Source organism: Seriola lalandi, unplaced genomic scaffold (genome assembly GCF_002814215.2).
Source record: "Seriola lalandi dorsalis isolate HSWRI2012SDOR001 ecotype SW California unplaced genomic scaffold, Sedor1 jcf7180002054484, whole genome shotgun sequence".
NCBI classification, from domain to species: domain Eukaryota; kingdom Metazoa; phylum Chordata; class Actinopteri; order Carangiformes; family Carangidae; genus Seriola; species Seriola lalandi.
In genome coordinates this window covers 410,233-425,975 of record NW_019525037.1, presented here as the reverse complement: position 1 = coordinate 425,975, position 15,743 = coordinate 410,233, and the positions used below count along the sequence as shown (strand labels likewise).

At 41.8% G+C, this 15,743-nt stretch overlaps 1 protein-coding gene across 1 annotated transcript in view; it reads left to right on the top strand.

Moving 5' to 3' along the window:
* The window catches only part of atp8b1 (ATPase phospholipid transporting 8B1), a 32,845-nt gene extending 19,639 nt beyond the window's left edge, over positions 1–13,206 (top strand). The window contains exons 14-30 of the mRNA XM_023412646.2: positions 79–202; positions 1,374–1,417; positions 1,538–1,694; positions 1,886–2,074; positions 3,181–3,293; positions 3,385–3,549; positions 4,094–4,205; positions 4,390–4,465; positions 5,836–5,968; positions 6,506–6,634; positions 6,778–6,934; positions 7,044–7,267; positions 7,995–8,078; positions 9,127–9,372; positions 9,630–9,768; positions 10,866–10,996; positions 11,499–13,206. Of these exons, the coding sequence (XP_023268414.1) occupies positions 79–202; positions 1,374–1,417; positions 1,538–1,694; positions 1,886–2,074; positions 3,181–3,293; positions 3,385–3,549; positions 4,094–4,205; positions 4,390–4,465; positions 5,836–5,968; positions 6,506–6,634; positions 6,778–6,934; positions 7,044–7,267; positions 7,995–8,078; positions 9,127–9,372; positions 9,630–9,768; positions 10,866–10,996; positions 11,499–11,735 (2,460 nt within the window). The 3' untranslated portion in view covers positions 11,736–13,206. The remainder of the gene's footprint in view (positions 1–78; positions 203–1,373; positions 1,418–1,537; positions 1,695–1,885; positions 2,075–3,180; positions 3,294–3,384; positions 3,550–4,093; positions 4,206–4,389; positions 4,466–5,835; positions 5,969–6,505; positions 6,635–6,777; positions 6,935–7,043; positions 7,268–7,994; positions 8,079–9,126; positions 9,373–9,629; positions 9,769–10,865; positions 10,997–11,498) is intronic.
* Positions 13,207–15,743: the final 2,537 nt, after the last annotated feature.

Here is a 15,743-nt window from a genome sequence, read left to right as displayed (position 1 = left end):
ATTGTATTGTATTGTACTGTATGTATTCTTTCCTTGTGCATGATTTTGAAGGAAGCTCTCGCTGACTCCACCCTCTAGGCTCGGACCACCACCCTGAACGAGCAGCTCGGTCAGATCGAGTACGTCTTCTCCGACAAGACGGGAACTCTGACGCAGAACGTCATGCAGTTCAAGAAGTGCACCATTGCTGGACGTAGTTATGGTACTGAGGAGCGTCGTTTCACTCTGACAGACATACTCTGATTTTACTGCTGTTTCGCATTTTAATGTCCTTGTTGCTCGCAAAAAAAGTTAAAAGAGGTGAGACACAGCGAGCTGAGACTCAGTATTAGTGCCCTGCTCGGAGGGATTGAGCTTGTAATTATAGCGACATAAGTGCGATGCACTAGTGAATGAAATTACTAATTGAACCTGTGAAAGAGGAAAAGAGATCTGCAAGTGAAAGAGTGACACCTGCTGCATTTTACTGCAACGACAGCTGTCTTGTTGATACTAATAACATCAATAAATATTCAAGATTTTTACATGAAACCAATGTTAGAGACAGATTCAGTTGATGCAGGAACTAGAGGGTTTGTATTCGCTCTGTCCGTTCAGGCAGACAGCACTGTGTTATCAGGAAGGTGTAAGAATGAGCCTTTAATGATCCCTTTGAGGAAAATGGTTCCTTGTTGCGGGAAGAAGTGGAGTTTATTTAAGAGCAGAACAAACAGACTGTTGAGCAACAGCAACAAAAGATACAGGTACAAAGATCTGTTTTGAGTGTAAATGGCTCAGAGTGTGTCACATGGTTACAACCAGCTTTACAGGAAAGGAAGAAATGAAAAAATAAATGATAAAACACAGGGACAATTAAATGATGATGGCAAATCAGAGGGAAACATTTCACAAAATCTTTCTTATAAAATTATATATTTACAAATTATTTAATAGAAGTTACAGATTTAGCCTGTCGGATATCTGCAACAAACCCAGTGACCAGACCTGGAAATATACAGCAGAACCAAACCGTAACATTTCAAATCAAAGTGACTCTAACAGGCCGCCTAATGTAAGTTGGCTAGGACAGGGGTAACGTGCTGCATTAAGTTAGTCCAGGTATGAACAAATAAAATTATGTTTGATTTTGTGTAAATTAGCAGGAGACAAAAAAATAAACTAATCAGATTTTCTTGAGTTTGGGAGAAAAGATGTAAGTGGACAATCTTCTTCATTTAAAACCTGTGTCTGCCTTAAATAATTACACAGACGTCAGTAATACCAAGTGCTGTTTGAATTCTGTTTTCCCTTTTCATACCACTGTCCATGTGTATGTGTTCTTTATATGTCTTTACACTAATGCACTGCTCCACCCTGCTGTGTCCAATCCACAGGTTCCCCCACCACTGCTGAGGGAGTGGCGCTGGACCGAGGAAGGGTAAAATATAATAAAATAAACACATCACAGCAGAAGGGACATTGATTTAATCACTTGGGAATGATCACTGATTATTTCTACTGTAGTTTTCTAAAGCTTTTTTTTCCTGTTTCCCATCAGCCGGTGGACTGGAGCTGGAACCCCCAGGCTGACAGGAAGTTCCAGTTCATGGATCATTCCCTGGTCGCCTGCGTCCGATCCAGGAAGGACAAAGATGCTACCGAGTTCTTCAAGCTGCTCTCCCTCTGCCACACCGTCATGGTCGAGAACAAAGACGGTAAACCTACAATCATCACTGAGTGGAGCGAAGGCGGCACCTGTCAGTCAACACTAACACGCCCTAAAGAGGGCGAGAACCATATTTCTCATGCTGTTATTGAATCAAACGACTCTGTGATGAAGCGATGAAAAAGAAAAGAGGAGGTTTTGCATTGGACATGACCGCTTCAAATTACATCTTTCCCTCAGGTGATCTGGTGTACCAGGCGGCGTCTCCTGACGAAGGCGCCCTGGTGACGGCAGCCAGGAACTTCGGCTACGTGTTCCTGTCTCGTACCCAGGACACCATCACCATCAGGGAGATGGAGCAGGAGACAATGTATGAAATGCTGGCGTTGCTCGACTTCAACTCCGACCGCAAGCGCATGTCTATCATCTGTAAGAGCACACACACACACACACACACACACACACACACACACACACACACACACACACATTCATACATACTTCTGTAGTTGTAGCTCTGCTGTGCTCTTGCATACAAAGTAAAAATTTCACATTTACCATCTCCCTACCTAAAGTACTCAATAGGCCATCAAATGTAAATTAATCCACCACAGAAAATAGTCCCAAACAAATGCACTCGTTCCTTCTATTTGAGTGACATTTGTTAAAAACTAGAATGACCAGCTCTTTCTTCAGAAATATTTATTTGATTTATACATTTATACATACAATAGTGACTTGTGACTTCACTTGCAACTTAATTGTTATACCTCCGTACTGACGACAGTCGGATGCCGAGGCGTATTGTTTTCAGGTTGTCCATCCGTCCATCCCATTCCCGTGGACGCAATATCTAAGTAACGTCTTGAGGGATTTTGTTGAAATTTGGCAACAACATTCACTTGGACTCAAGGATGAACTGATTTGATTTTGGTGGTCAAAGGTGAAGGTCACGGTGACCTCACCTTCTTGTGAATGCAATATATCCGGAATGCCCAGAGGCAATTTCATCGCTTCTGTCACTACGATCCCACAAAACAAGTTTTAAGCCATAACTCACAAATTCATTCACTAATTATGACACAATTTAACTCAGACATATTTAAGGATAAAATTAAGTGATGACATTTTATATCCAAAAGGTCAAAGGTCAACTTCACTGTGACATCATTATGTTCTGCAAAAACACTTCTGCTCATAATTCAATGCTTTAACTCAGGAAGGAGAGACTGTGACCATATTTCCTGACACTTGGCTGGATGGTGGAGGAAACCATGAGGTGGTGATTCTAGTTCTATAGTAAATACACTGTGATGACACCAGCCAGTTACCTTATGCAAGCAGGTGGGAAGGGGACATTTGGCTGTTCAGATGAGCAGACACCTAAGTAATGACTTGAAACACACACTTAAATCTTCACTTTGCTGTGAAGTCCCACATCAAGGCAACACAAGCCAAAGACTTGAGACGTTTTTGTGACTTCTCTCCCTCTTCTTCTCCTCTAACACTCCCTCTGTGTCTTCTCTGTCTTCCAGTGAAGTTTCCTGATGGGCGTATTCGTCTCTACTGTAAAGGAGCAGACACGGTCATCTATGAGCGACTCTCCCCCAACTCCAGACACAAGGAGACTACCCAGACTGCTCTGGATGTGAGTGCACGTGGCTTCATTCTCATTTGCACCAGTGTGTTTCACTGCGGTTACTGTGGAAGGAAACACAGCCTGTGTTATTGCGTTGCAGATCTTTGCCAACGAGACCTTGCGGACGCTGTGCTTGTGTTACAAAGACATCAGCAGAGGGGAGTATGAGGCCTGGTCCAGGAAACACGAAGAAGCCCAGGTGTCCATGTCCAACCGAGACGCCGCCCTCGACCGTGTATATGAGCAAATTGAGAACAACCTCATGGTGAGTGGAAAAAAAAAACAACTACACTTTAGTTTGACACATGTATGAAGAATGAACTTTAATGCTTAAGAAGAAAATGTTCATTTTCTCCTGAGAAAGTGTGGCGTTGAGGCTCCGACAGGTAGAGGAATCAGGAGGACGCAGCTTGAACCATGAAATGAACATTGAACAGTAGAAATAAAAAAAGAACAAAAATTGTGTAGAAACAGTTGTTGCTTTGGTAACAATGCTGCTGATATTTCAGCAGTGTGTAAACTGGGAATGATGGAAACCAATGTTTTTCATTTTATGGGGTAATTTGAGATTTTTGTATGAGGAAAAATGGTAAAAAAAAATCAAGTATAGTCTTTGTTTGTTGTTTTCCATTTTTCCACTGACCTTGAAGAGGCTCTGGTTGATCTTTAGCAGAGTCAGCAGCTCTTTGACCTAGAATCCAACTGGAATACATTTTGACGTTCTCTAATAAATGTGGATATGTTTGCTATAAACAGTTAAAAACAATGAGTCTCAGTCGTATCTAACCGGTTCGTGTCCCTCTGTGTAGCTGATTGGGGCGACAGCCATCGAGGACAAACTGCAGGACGGAGTGCCGGAGACCATCGCCAAACTGGCCAAGGCTGACATCAAGATCTGGGTCCTGACTGGAGATAAGAAAGGTAACGTCACGTGAGACTACAGAGAAGAGTCTGTCTGGAAAGCTACAAAAACCAATAAAGCTTAATGACAAAATAGCAATGGTTAAAGTATGGTTTGGGATTTATAAATTAAATAATGCATAAAACTGGATTAAACACTGTAAAATTTGATTTATAAAAACAATTTTGCATGTTTCCCCCCAAGAAACGGCGGAAAACATCGGATATTCCTGTTCGCTCCTGACTGACGACATGCAGATCCACTACGGAGAAGACGTCAAGTGAGTCGATTTAAAATGTCACAGCATAAAACAGCGCTATAATTAAAAGATCGACCATCGTTTATGTTTTACGCATCATCAGTGTACTGTTTGGGATGGAGAAAGAGCACATATACACACATGCCGTATGGATGTTGAGAGTTATTAGTTGCTGTAATCATTCCTGACTGTGAAGTGATCCGTTCAGAGGAACTGATTTTACACTTCAGAGTGTGTTTCCTAATGCATATGTGACAGAGCTCTGTAAAGCCGTCAGTGTCTCCAGAGGAAGCTGTGTGAAGTCTCATCAATGTCCTCAAGTGATGTCACACACCTCTGTAGCCCGCTGCTAATCTCTGCCCCAGGCCAGAGACTCCAGGCCACGTCAGTCAGTATGAGCCACACCTGAAATGTCACTGGTCAAGTTGCATCATGGGTAATGACAAGGAAGAAGGATGTGTGGAATAAAAAAAAAAAAACAATATAGCTTGTTTTCTTAACTGTCAATCATAAGTCTGGTGATGTTTATAGGACTGCAATGCTGAAGTGGTGGAGTGCTCTTTTAATATGAGGCACCAGCGGAGTTACACAGTTCAAGTGGGTCTCTACATCATGGGTGGTGGGTTTTTAATGCGGGGCGTTTCGTTTCCTCAACAAACCAACATGGTGGCTTTAAAGATATGACTACCTGGTCGGTCTCCTCTGCAGGCGTCCAACAAGGAAACACAGTTCAGGGAAACAGAAAGGGGATTTTGACAGTCTTACGAACTTTGGAAGACGCCAATTGGTTTTCTCTTACTCAGACTCATATTATGTGTTAAATACAGAAGTTTTAGGCACTGTAGTGCAACATTTTAGTGTGATTGTTTTTTTTTTTTATGACCACACCATCATATGTGCTATTGTGTGACCTGATTTTAAACCCGTTGTAGTTGATAAACTGTCCCTTGACTGTGGTAAAGGAGTAGTTCTTTATCTGCATTCTTGCCCCACATATCTTGTTTTTACTCTGGAGAATTTACAACTACCAGTGTCCATGTCGTGAATAGTTTTGATTTGTTAGTTAAATTCATACAAAGTGCAGTAAACACAGAAAAAAAATCAATCAGTATGTGTAGTGTATCCTTAAACTCATCAATTCACCACTCCAGGGCTTTATCCACTCGGTCTGGTTCAGCCAGTTGCTAACCTTAGCTCATGCTCTCTAACTTGTTAATGGTTTTACCAAACAGGTAAAACAAGAGCTAAACATACTTGACAGCACTAGAAGACAGGTTTGTTGTTTCCTGCTCTAAGTTTAAGCCATCCCTCCCTGTTTGCTGTTCCACCTCAGCACCCTGGTTTCAGGCTCTTACTGTGCTGTGTAAGAGTTTCTGTGTGTCTGTCTCCAGTGAGCAGCTGAGGATTCGTCAGGCCAACAGGAGGAACGAGCCCGCGGCCTTCGGTCGACGCAAACAGAAACCTGCAGATCCTTTCTTCAGGCAGCCGGGCAAAAACGCTCTGGTCATCACTGGAGGATGGCTGGTGAGTTCCATTCAGGAGTTGTACTGTAAATAAAGCTTTCATCCTCCGGGGGAAACGTTTTTATGCCTCAGAGCCGGCGACAGTCGGAGCTGGAGGCTTATTGTTTTCGGGTTTCCCGTCCGTCTGTCCCATTCTCATGGACATGATATCTCACTAACGCCTTGACAGAACAAACATTCGCTCGGACTCAAGGATGAACTGGTTAGATTTTGGTGGTCAAAGGTCAAAGGTCAAGGTCGTGGCGACCTCACAAAACACAGTTTTGGCCTTGCAAACGCAACATCTCAGTAACGCCTTGACGGACCTTCTTCAAATTTGGCACTAATGTCCAACTGGATTCAAGGAGGAACTGATTAGATTATATATCCAAATGGTCAAAGGTCAACTTCACTGTGACATCATAATTTTCTGCAAAAACACTTCTGGCTATTACTCAGTGTTGTAGCTCAGGAAGGAGAGACTGTGACCATGTTTCCTGCAGCTTGGCTGGTTGGTGGAGGAAACAACCACGATCATTTGTTGTAATTATTTTCTCAGAACGAGATTCTGTATGAAAAGAAGAAGAAACGCCGTCGTCTGCGTCTGCGTCGTCTAGGAAAGCGAGCACCCCCAAGCAACCCGCAGGACGGACAGCCGATGAACGACTGGGAGAAAGAGATGAGACAGGTACAGCCAAATGAATTCAACTCTTAACATGATGAATATGCCAAATGTTTAATGCTTCTTCTTACATTTGGCATTCCATCTCATGGTGGTTTACATAAAAACAAATGTGGTGAAATGTCTGTTTTTTTTTTTTTCCCCTCTAGATTGACTTTGTGGACATGGCCTGTGAGTGTGAGGCGGTCATCTGCTGTCGTGTCACACCGAAGCAGAAAGCCAACGTGGTGAGTCTGGTGAAGAAGTACAAGAAAGCCGTGACGTTGTCCATCGGAGACGGAGCCAACGACGTGAACATGATCAAAAGTAAGGACGTGAATGAACTTTGTCCAGGTTAAAGGACAACTCTCGTTCTGCCTGTAACATGTTCCAGTGAATCTACTCTCATCTCTCCCCCTGTCCTCCGTCCTCCCAGCTGCAGACATCGGTGTAGGCATCAGTGGTCAGGAGGGGATGCAGGCCGTCATGTCCAGCGACTACGCCTTCGCTCAGTTCCGTTACCTGCAGCGCCTCCTGCTGGTGCACGGGCGCTGGTCCTACATCCGGATGTGCAAGTTCCTGCGTTTCTTCTTCTACAAGAACTTTGCCTTCACCCTGGTCCACTTCTGGTACTCCTTCTTCAGCGGATACTCCTCACAGGTCAGCAGCAGCACAGGGCTGGGGATGTACATAATTCAACTATAAATCAATCTTGTGCATGTAATCGTTAAGAAATTCATCTTAAACTGGAGGAAAGGAAATGGGGTCAGTAAAGTTTAGGACCATCCATCAACATTTTTTGCTCTAGACCAAAGTATCCAGGGGGAAAAAGTGGAGAGATCAACAACATCCTCGAAACAGTTTGTCTAAATAATCATCACTTAAGATCCACTTACATCCTTTGTCTGGAGCTTTCAACATGATGAATCTCAACCTCTCATCGTCTCCGTCAGTGGAGGAGATTGTTAGACTTGTCATGGAGTTGTTCTCAGTTGTCATCACATGACCTACAGTATGTCTGGAGCCACTCCAGTTGTTGAAGTGGTTGAAAGCCCAGGAAGAAGCCAAGTAAGCGGATCTTGAGTTCAAATCCTTTTTTGTCGTCTTTTGTTCGGATGGTTTTTTTAACAAAATAAAATCAGAAACCAAGACAAATGTCAAAAATATACAAACGTAAAGAACAGTGTTACAGTATGATGCTTGAATTAAAACTGTCATTACAGAACACTAATTAGCTACGTCGGTTGTCTTCCACCGTGACAGATGTTGCAGCTGATGCTCAGTTTTGTTCGGTTTTGTCCCTTTTCAAGCTGATATTGTGGCCAGATCCCGGCATGCGTCACTTTACACTCATCACCGGTGACACTGACTGTTTTCCTGTCTGCAGGTCGCCTATGAAGACTGGTTCATCACTCTGTACAACCTCTGCTACAGCAGCTTACCTGTTCTACTGGTTGGACTTCTGGACCAGGTAAAAACCGGCTTTGTCATAGACACAAAAAGGTTCATTGGAAGGAAGATTATTGGTTATTAATCGACATTTGCTCTCTATAAATGCATTGCATCACAATTTTGCAAATTGTACACGTTGATCTGAAAGTTTATTTATTTATTTAGTTAGATCCTCATCAGCCACGGAGGCTACTCTTCCTGGGGTCTCTTTAAATTCATAAATAATACTTCAATGTCAACAGATACATCAATACACACCCATATCACCCATATTCATACTCTCAATGAGACTCACAATACACAACACAACCCCTACGGCGCACAGCAACCAACACAATCTAATACATACAGTAGCTCTACTTCATAAGTTCAATTCTTAATAACTGAGAAAAGGAAACTTTCCACAATTCAGTCCAATAAGTCACAAAGGAAAACAAGAAATATTAAAAATAAGTAAGTTGGATGAAATAGCTGCTGTATCCATTTTCATTTCAGAAAACTTAAACTTAAAATTCTTCATAAAAAAAAAAAAAGTCATACTGTTCTTTACAATTCCTCGTGTAAACAAATACAATCTTAAAAAAAACAAAAAACATTTACTTTTCTGAAAAAAATAAAATCCAGGCCACCATTGCTCGATATTTAACTATGAAAAATGACAGAAAATGAGCCTTTGATGTTCATATATATCATCATCATTATTATTATTATGAATTAGCTGAGACGTATGTCGATGTCCAGCACTACTCAGTTTTTAAATATGTACATTCGTTACATTTTCCTAAAACTACTTTTTTTTTTGCAGATTCAAGTAAATATTACTGGGAAACAACCTTATGTTCATTTTTCTCTGACTGTCATTATGATCCTGCTTTTTCACAGCGTGTCATTTATTGTAGTGATAAATGTCAAACATTGGAAACTAACAATTCAATGTAATCCAGGTTGGGAAACCAGTTCCATTCTCCTCTCTTCAATAAAAGAGATACTCATCCACAACTCTGGTAACTGATCTTCCTCCTCCTCCTCCTCCTCCTCCTCCTCCTCTTCCTCTTCTCCCACTGCAGGATGTGAACGACAAACTCAGCCTGAAGTTCCCTAAGCTCTACCTGCCCGGTCAGCAAGGGTCACTGTTCAACTACAAGAATTTCTTCATCAGCTTGTTCCACGGCATCTTCGTCTCACTCACCATCTTCTTCATCCCCTACGGAGCCTTCCTGCAAACCATGGGGCAGGACGGAGAAGCCCCGTCCGACTACCAGTCCTTTGCCGTTGTCATGTCCTCGTCGCTGATTTTTACCGTCAACCTGCAGGTTGGTCACAGAGTTGTGTTGAGACATGTTGAAACCTGTTAATTGAGAATATGCTCACATTAAAATGCTGATTATATATAATATGTTCTGAATTCTTATTTGAATCTGACGTACATATGTCCATCATATCAGTGTAGAGTCAGCGTTTTTCCAACTGTAACGCTGCATAAGGAGAAATATAAGAGCAAAGAGGTGGTTCAGAAGGTGTGGATGTAATGAGTTTATTCTGTTGCTGACCTTCACCTCTTACCCGTCAGATCTCTCTGGATACCTCCTACTGGACCTTCGTCAACTGCTTTGCGGTTCTGGGCAGCATAGCCATTTACTTCGGCATCATGTTCGACATCCACAGCGCCGGGATTCACGTCATCTTCCCCTCAGTGTTCACCTTCACTGGTCAGTCCCCTACAAACTGAAAAGTATCTGAGCAGCAGCCATGATCAGAGGAAAGGAGCTTCAGTGCTTCCTATCTTATCTCCTTCAGCAGAGGAAACACTGGACCTTCCTTTTATAAAACAAAAGGAGAAAATGGTGTCCCACAATCCCTTTCTACAGCAACATTTAAAATGATGCACCAGTGTAGCTTCACCACAGCAGAGACATGTAAATGTAGAAAGAACAGAGCAGCTGTTTTATGTTTGTGACACGATGCAAAACTTATGGAAATCTTTGTCTGATCCACTGAAGCCCGAATCCATGAATATAGATTTATTCTCTATCAGATCTCTTCAGTTATAGTCATCATGAAGAACAAGCATATTGAGTTTCCAGTTATCATCATCATCATCATCATCATCATCATCATCATCACCATCATCATCACAACTAAATACTATGGATAAATGTCATTTCACTAAATCCCCTCCCATCGTGGAATGCACTAAAAATAAATTTTCCCTTCTTAACAATTGTATAGAAACAACAGAAGCTCCTGCACCAGAAAACTATAAACTGATGTATCAATAGAATTTATTCTGATCTCTTGCTCAGTTTCTTATTTCTATTTAATTATTAATTTAATGGCTCAACTTTCTCTACTTGTGTATTCTTCCATCTTATTTCAACATTTCAATCCTGTTGGTTTTGTTTTTGTGGTTAGGAAAGGAGGATTTATCATCCATGTGTTATAAATAAAGTTAAGCTATGCTGACACAATTATTCCCCCTCAGTTTAAACACTACAGTTCCCATGAGCCTCAGCCGCTGTGTCTATATTGAAGACTCCAGCCAAAGCTGTAAAGTCAGAATTGTAGTGAATATTGAGAACATTTTATTCCTGACTCCCTTCAGTTTTCACTCTGCCTGAAAATGTTAAACCTAAAATTTCTGGAACGTATTCCACACTTTAGTGAACTTCCATTGTCAATCTGTTTCTCCTTATTTTAATTCTGCTTTGACGACTTCTTTACACTCTCCAGTTTGTCACGGACACTATGCCACATCAAACCCCAGCCTCTTCACTGCTCTCCTAATGTGTGTATGTTGTGTTTGTAGGTGTGGCATCAAATGCTCTGCGTCAGCCTTACCTGTGGTTAACCATCATCCTGACTGTCGGCATCAGCCTGCTGCCCGTCATCTGCATCCAGTTCCTCCATAAAACCATCTGGCCCTCTGTAGGAGACAAGGTGAGACCTCTGCACCCTCTCAGGGAAATGTTGATGATTAATCACAGCAGTGTATTTTTACATAGTTTAAAACATATCTGGGGAGGAACTTTAGGGCTGGCAGCTTCCATTGTCTCTCAGGAGGGATTATTTATTAATTCTTTAATAATCACTGTTAAAATGGAAGAGTGTGTTTACAACCTTAAAAAGTGACCCACCATATACATACAGTAATTAAAACTGACCATTTTCCCATCAGTCACCTGGGCTAAAAGGTCTAAATAATTTAATGGTCAGAGCCAGACATTATTGAAAACTGTTAAACCAAAACTTTATTTAAAAAACAATTATCAAACCAAATTTACTTCAAAATGGAGGTTGTTGGACCGAACCATTAAATTACAAAACTTTCAAATTAATATATTCATGAATAGAAACGACCCTGTGCTTCTTATTTCTGCAAAAGGAAAAAAAAAAAAATTACTTCTTTAATTTTACATACTCATTTCCCATCATCCACCAGGTCCAGAGAAACAGGAAGAAGTATGAGATGGAGATGGAGGAGGAGGAGAAGAAGAAAAAGCCGTCAGCCTTCCAGCGCGGCCAGCGTTCCCGCCGTTCCGCCTACGCCTTCTCTCACTCCCGCGGCTACGCCGACCTCATCTCATCTGGGCGGAGCATTCGGCGGCGCCCGCCGACCCGCGCTGGTCCCCATGACAGCATCAGGGAGGTTCCCCAGAGAGAGGCCGAAAACATCTAAACGGCGGGAGACGGAGTAAAACTGTTGCCAGAGGGGTTGTAAATATTTGGGAAAGTGCAAGGAACACTTGGTTTATCTTCATTGTTATCTGGAGTCGCCACGGAGATGGTCGACATCAGGAGCTCTGCACTGAAGTGTCAGCTGGTCGGACTTTAACTTGACCTTTTCCTTTGGGGGGATTCGACTGCGTTAGGAGAGGAAGTGCTCCTGAAGTTGCTCAGCTTTTAGAAAGAAAACGAGGAGCTGATTTCCCATCAGTGTGTTTAACCTGATTTGCAGAAAGTCGAATGTCTGTGACCTTGACTCCACCGCCTCCAGTTCCTCCTCTATGCACAGACACTCGCAATAGAAAGAAAAGAAAAGAAAAGAAAAAAAAAAAGCTCACCGAAGAGACGACCGCCGTTACCGGGGTTTGAAGTCACACAGACACTGTGTGACTGACAATGTTGTTTAACTCAGGATTTTTAATATCAGAGCCTTATTTTATAGTCAGTGTGTCCCTGCTCACCACCACTGTGATGGACAGGCAGAGGTCATGTGGTTTAATATGATGCCTTTTGACCTTCACAGTTTTAGCCCGAGGATTTGATATGATGGTGTTTTATTAAAATTAATGTAAAAAGTTTTTCCAGGTAATTTGTCCGTTAGCTACATGAAATCACACGGCAACATCTGTTAAGTTTAGTTTTATTTCCATCAAACCCCAAACGTTTTCCTTCACCTTAAAACCAGCGGGCTAAAACTATACATGTCAAGGTTTCTTCTTTTAATCTTTTATTATAAATAATGGAGGGATGTTATTATGCTAGGCTATGCAAGGTTGTCAGATGTTATAAAGTGTGTCTTAATTTAAAATTAAGTTGTGAATAGTGATCTTTTTTCCTCAAGTGTCCTTACAGCTAATATTATTTCTGTACCACACATTTTATGCTTTTTTTTTTCTTTTCTTTCTTTCCTCCTTTCTTTTTTCTCTAGTCTTTCGTCCAACATCAGCACCTCACTGTCTTTTTAAAGTGCAGAATGTAAATTTAAGAGCTCCTCACTCACAGGACGGAGGTTCATCATCTGATTTAGTCGTTTTCTTAATTCTTTGAAAGTAAAATGAGTTTCTTTAATAATTAAAAAAAGTAGGAGTTTATTTTTGAGTGTGTGTGTTTGTGTGTGTGTGTCGCAGGTTGTTTACAATGAACCCGAAGAAGACGTTTGTGTTTTTGTGTCGTATAATCTGATTTTTAGGATATCTGCTGAACAGCGTGAAGCCAAAACTCCCATATACCTGTTCTGACTGTTACTGTATTCCCTTCATGCTAGTGTTAATGTATACAGATCATGTCTTTTTACTACTGAGTGAATGGTGGCAGCAGGTCGTGATTGCTGTTGACTGCACCAGCAGCAGTTTGCTCTCTTGTCATATGATGGTATTTTATCATGTGGTTGTTAATAAAAGCCAAGGGCACATTTAGCAATCTGAGACGAGTCTTTATTGTATTGTGTTTACTCACGCCTCTTGTTTTAAGTCTGACTGTAGTGATTGTAAAATACTATAAATGATAATTGATTGACGTGATTAGGTCTGGGTGATATTCATTAATGATGCTGCTGACTGTAACCTACCTGACTTTCAGTACAGATAGTCATGGTAGGTGTTTCAATAGCTTAATTTATAAAGATGCTTTTCCTCAAAAAACATTTTTTATTCAACAGCATAAAATGAATAGGGTTGCAGTGAACGCAGGTGTTGGAGTTCAACAGAATAGGTTTGAAGTTTGAAGAGATTTGAAAATAGGAAGACAGTCAACATTGATGTCTTGTGGGAGTGAGCTCCAGAGTCGAGGGGCAACACGGCTGGTATTCCCACACATTTCATTATCACATAAATGGTATATGGAAGAAACATACACACGTGGACAAAATTGTTGGTACCCTTCCGTTAAAGAAAGAAAAACCCACAATGGTCACTGAAATAACTTGAAACTGACAAAAGTAATAATAAATAAAAAAAATGTACTGAAAATTAACTAATGAAAATCAGACATTGCTTTCGAATTGTGGTTCAGTAGAATCATTTTAAAAAAACAAACTAATGAAACCGGCCTGGACAAAAATGATGGTACCCCTAGGAAAGATTGAAACTAATTTGACCACAGGGACAAACTAAGGTGTGACCTGTAATTAGCGTCACAGGTGTCTTCAATCTTGTAATCAGTAGTCACTGTGCTGTTTGGTATCATGGTGTGGAACACACTGAACATGGACCACAGAAAGCCAAGGAGAGAGTTGTCTCAGGAGAATTAGAAAGAAAATTATAGACAAACACGTTAAAGGTAAAGGCTATAAGACCATCTCCAAGCAGCTTGATGTTCCTGTGACTACAGTTGCACATATTATTCAGAAGTTTAAGGTCCACAGGACGGTAGCCAACCTCCCTGGACGTGGCTGCAAGAGGAAAATTGATGACAAATCGAGGAGACGGATAATACGAATGGTAACCAAAGAGATTAGAGGTGAACTCCAAGGTCAAGGTACATCAGTGTCAGATCGCACCATCCGTCGCTGTTTGAGCCAAAGTGGACTTAATGGAAGACGACCGAGGAAGACTCCACTGTTGAAAGCAAATCATAAAAAAGCGAGACTGGGATTTACCAAAATGCATATTGACAAGCCACAAAGCTTCTGGGAGAATGTCCTTTGGACAGATGAGACAAAACTGGAGCTTTTTGGCAAGTCACATCAGCTCTATGTTCACAGGCGCAAAAATGAAGCGTACGAAGAAAAGAACACTGTACCTACTGTGAAACGTGGAGGAGGCTCGGTTATGTTCTGGGGCTGCTTTGTTGCATCAGGGCGTCTTGAATATGTGCAGGGTACAATGAAATCTCAAGACTATCAAGGCATTCTGGAGCGAAATGTGCTGCCCAGTGTCAGAAAGCTTGGTCTCAGTCGCAGGTCATGGGTCCTCCAACAGGATAATGACCCAAAACACACGGCTAAAAACACCCAAGAATGGCTAAGAACAAAACATTGGACTATTCTGAAGTTGCCTTCTATGAGCCCCGATCTAAATCCTATTGAACATCTGTGGAAGGAGCTGAAACATGCAGTCTGGAGAAGGCACCCTTCAAACCTGAGACAGCTGGAGCAGTTTGCTCACGAGGAGTGGGCCAAAATACCTGTCGACAGGTGCAGAAGTCTCATTGAGAGGTACAGAAATCGCTTGATTGCAGTGATCGCCTCAAAAGGTTGTGCAACAAAATATTAAGGTAAGGGTACCATCATTTTATTCTCCTTATTTTAATTTCAGTTATTTCAGCGACCATTGTGGGTTTTTCTTTCTTTAACGGAAGGGCACCAACAATTTTGTCCACGTGTGTATTTCCTTGCTCAGTATGTGTGTTGTCGGGAGGTAGACGCCCTCTCTACATTTAAGATTAGGCCTGAAACTTCCATCTGTGATAAGACTCATGGTCAGGTGAGCCCTGAACCATCCCTCAATTCTGCTGCTATAGGCCGAGGCCGCTGGGAAAACTCCCATGATGCTCTTAGCACTCTCTCTAACCCTTACCCTTCTCTTCTCAATCCCACCGTCCGCCCTCGCTGGCTCGCAGACTTGGAGGTGCGTTCCCGGTGAATTCCTGAGGGCTTAGTTCTGTCCCACTGTCAAACCAACGGAGGGCATGAGGCCTCTGTAGCAGACATGTTGAGCCTTTTATCCAAACTTTCCTTAAGTCTGCATTTCTGCAGACCACCTGAGGGAATTACCCAAGGTTCATAGCGTTGTGACATTAAACATAGGGTTGCGATGGTTGTCAGGGGACGCCCGGAAGCGTAAAAACGGCAAACAATGGCCATAAAACGGAAGAAATAATAAGATGGAAGAAGAACGGTTCACAAACTAGCATTAAAAGGAACGAACCCTAATGTTAGAATTACAAGAAAAAAGTGAGTGACAGCGCCTGAATACAACAGTATATACAGATGCTCAATTCAATTTAGTTCAAATGTTCTTTA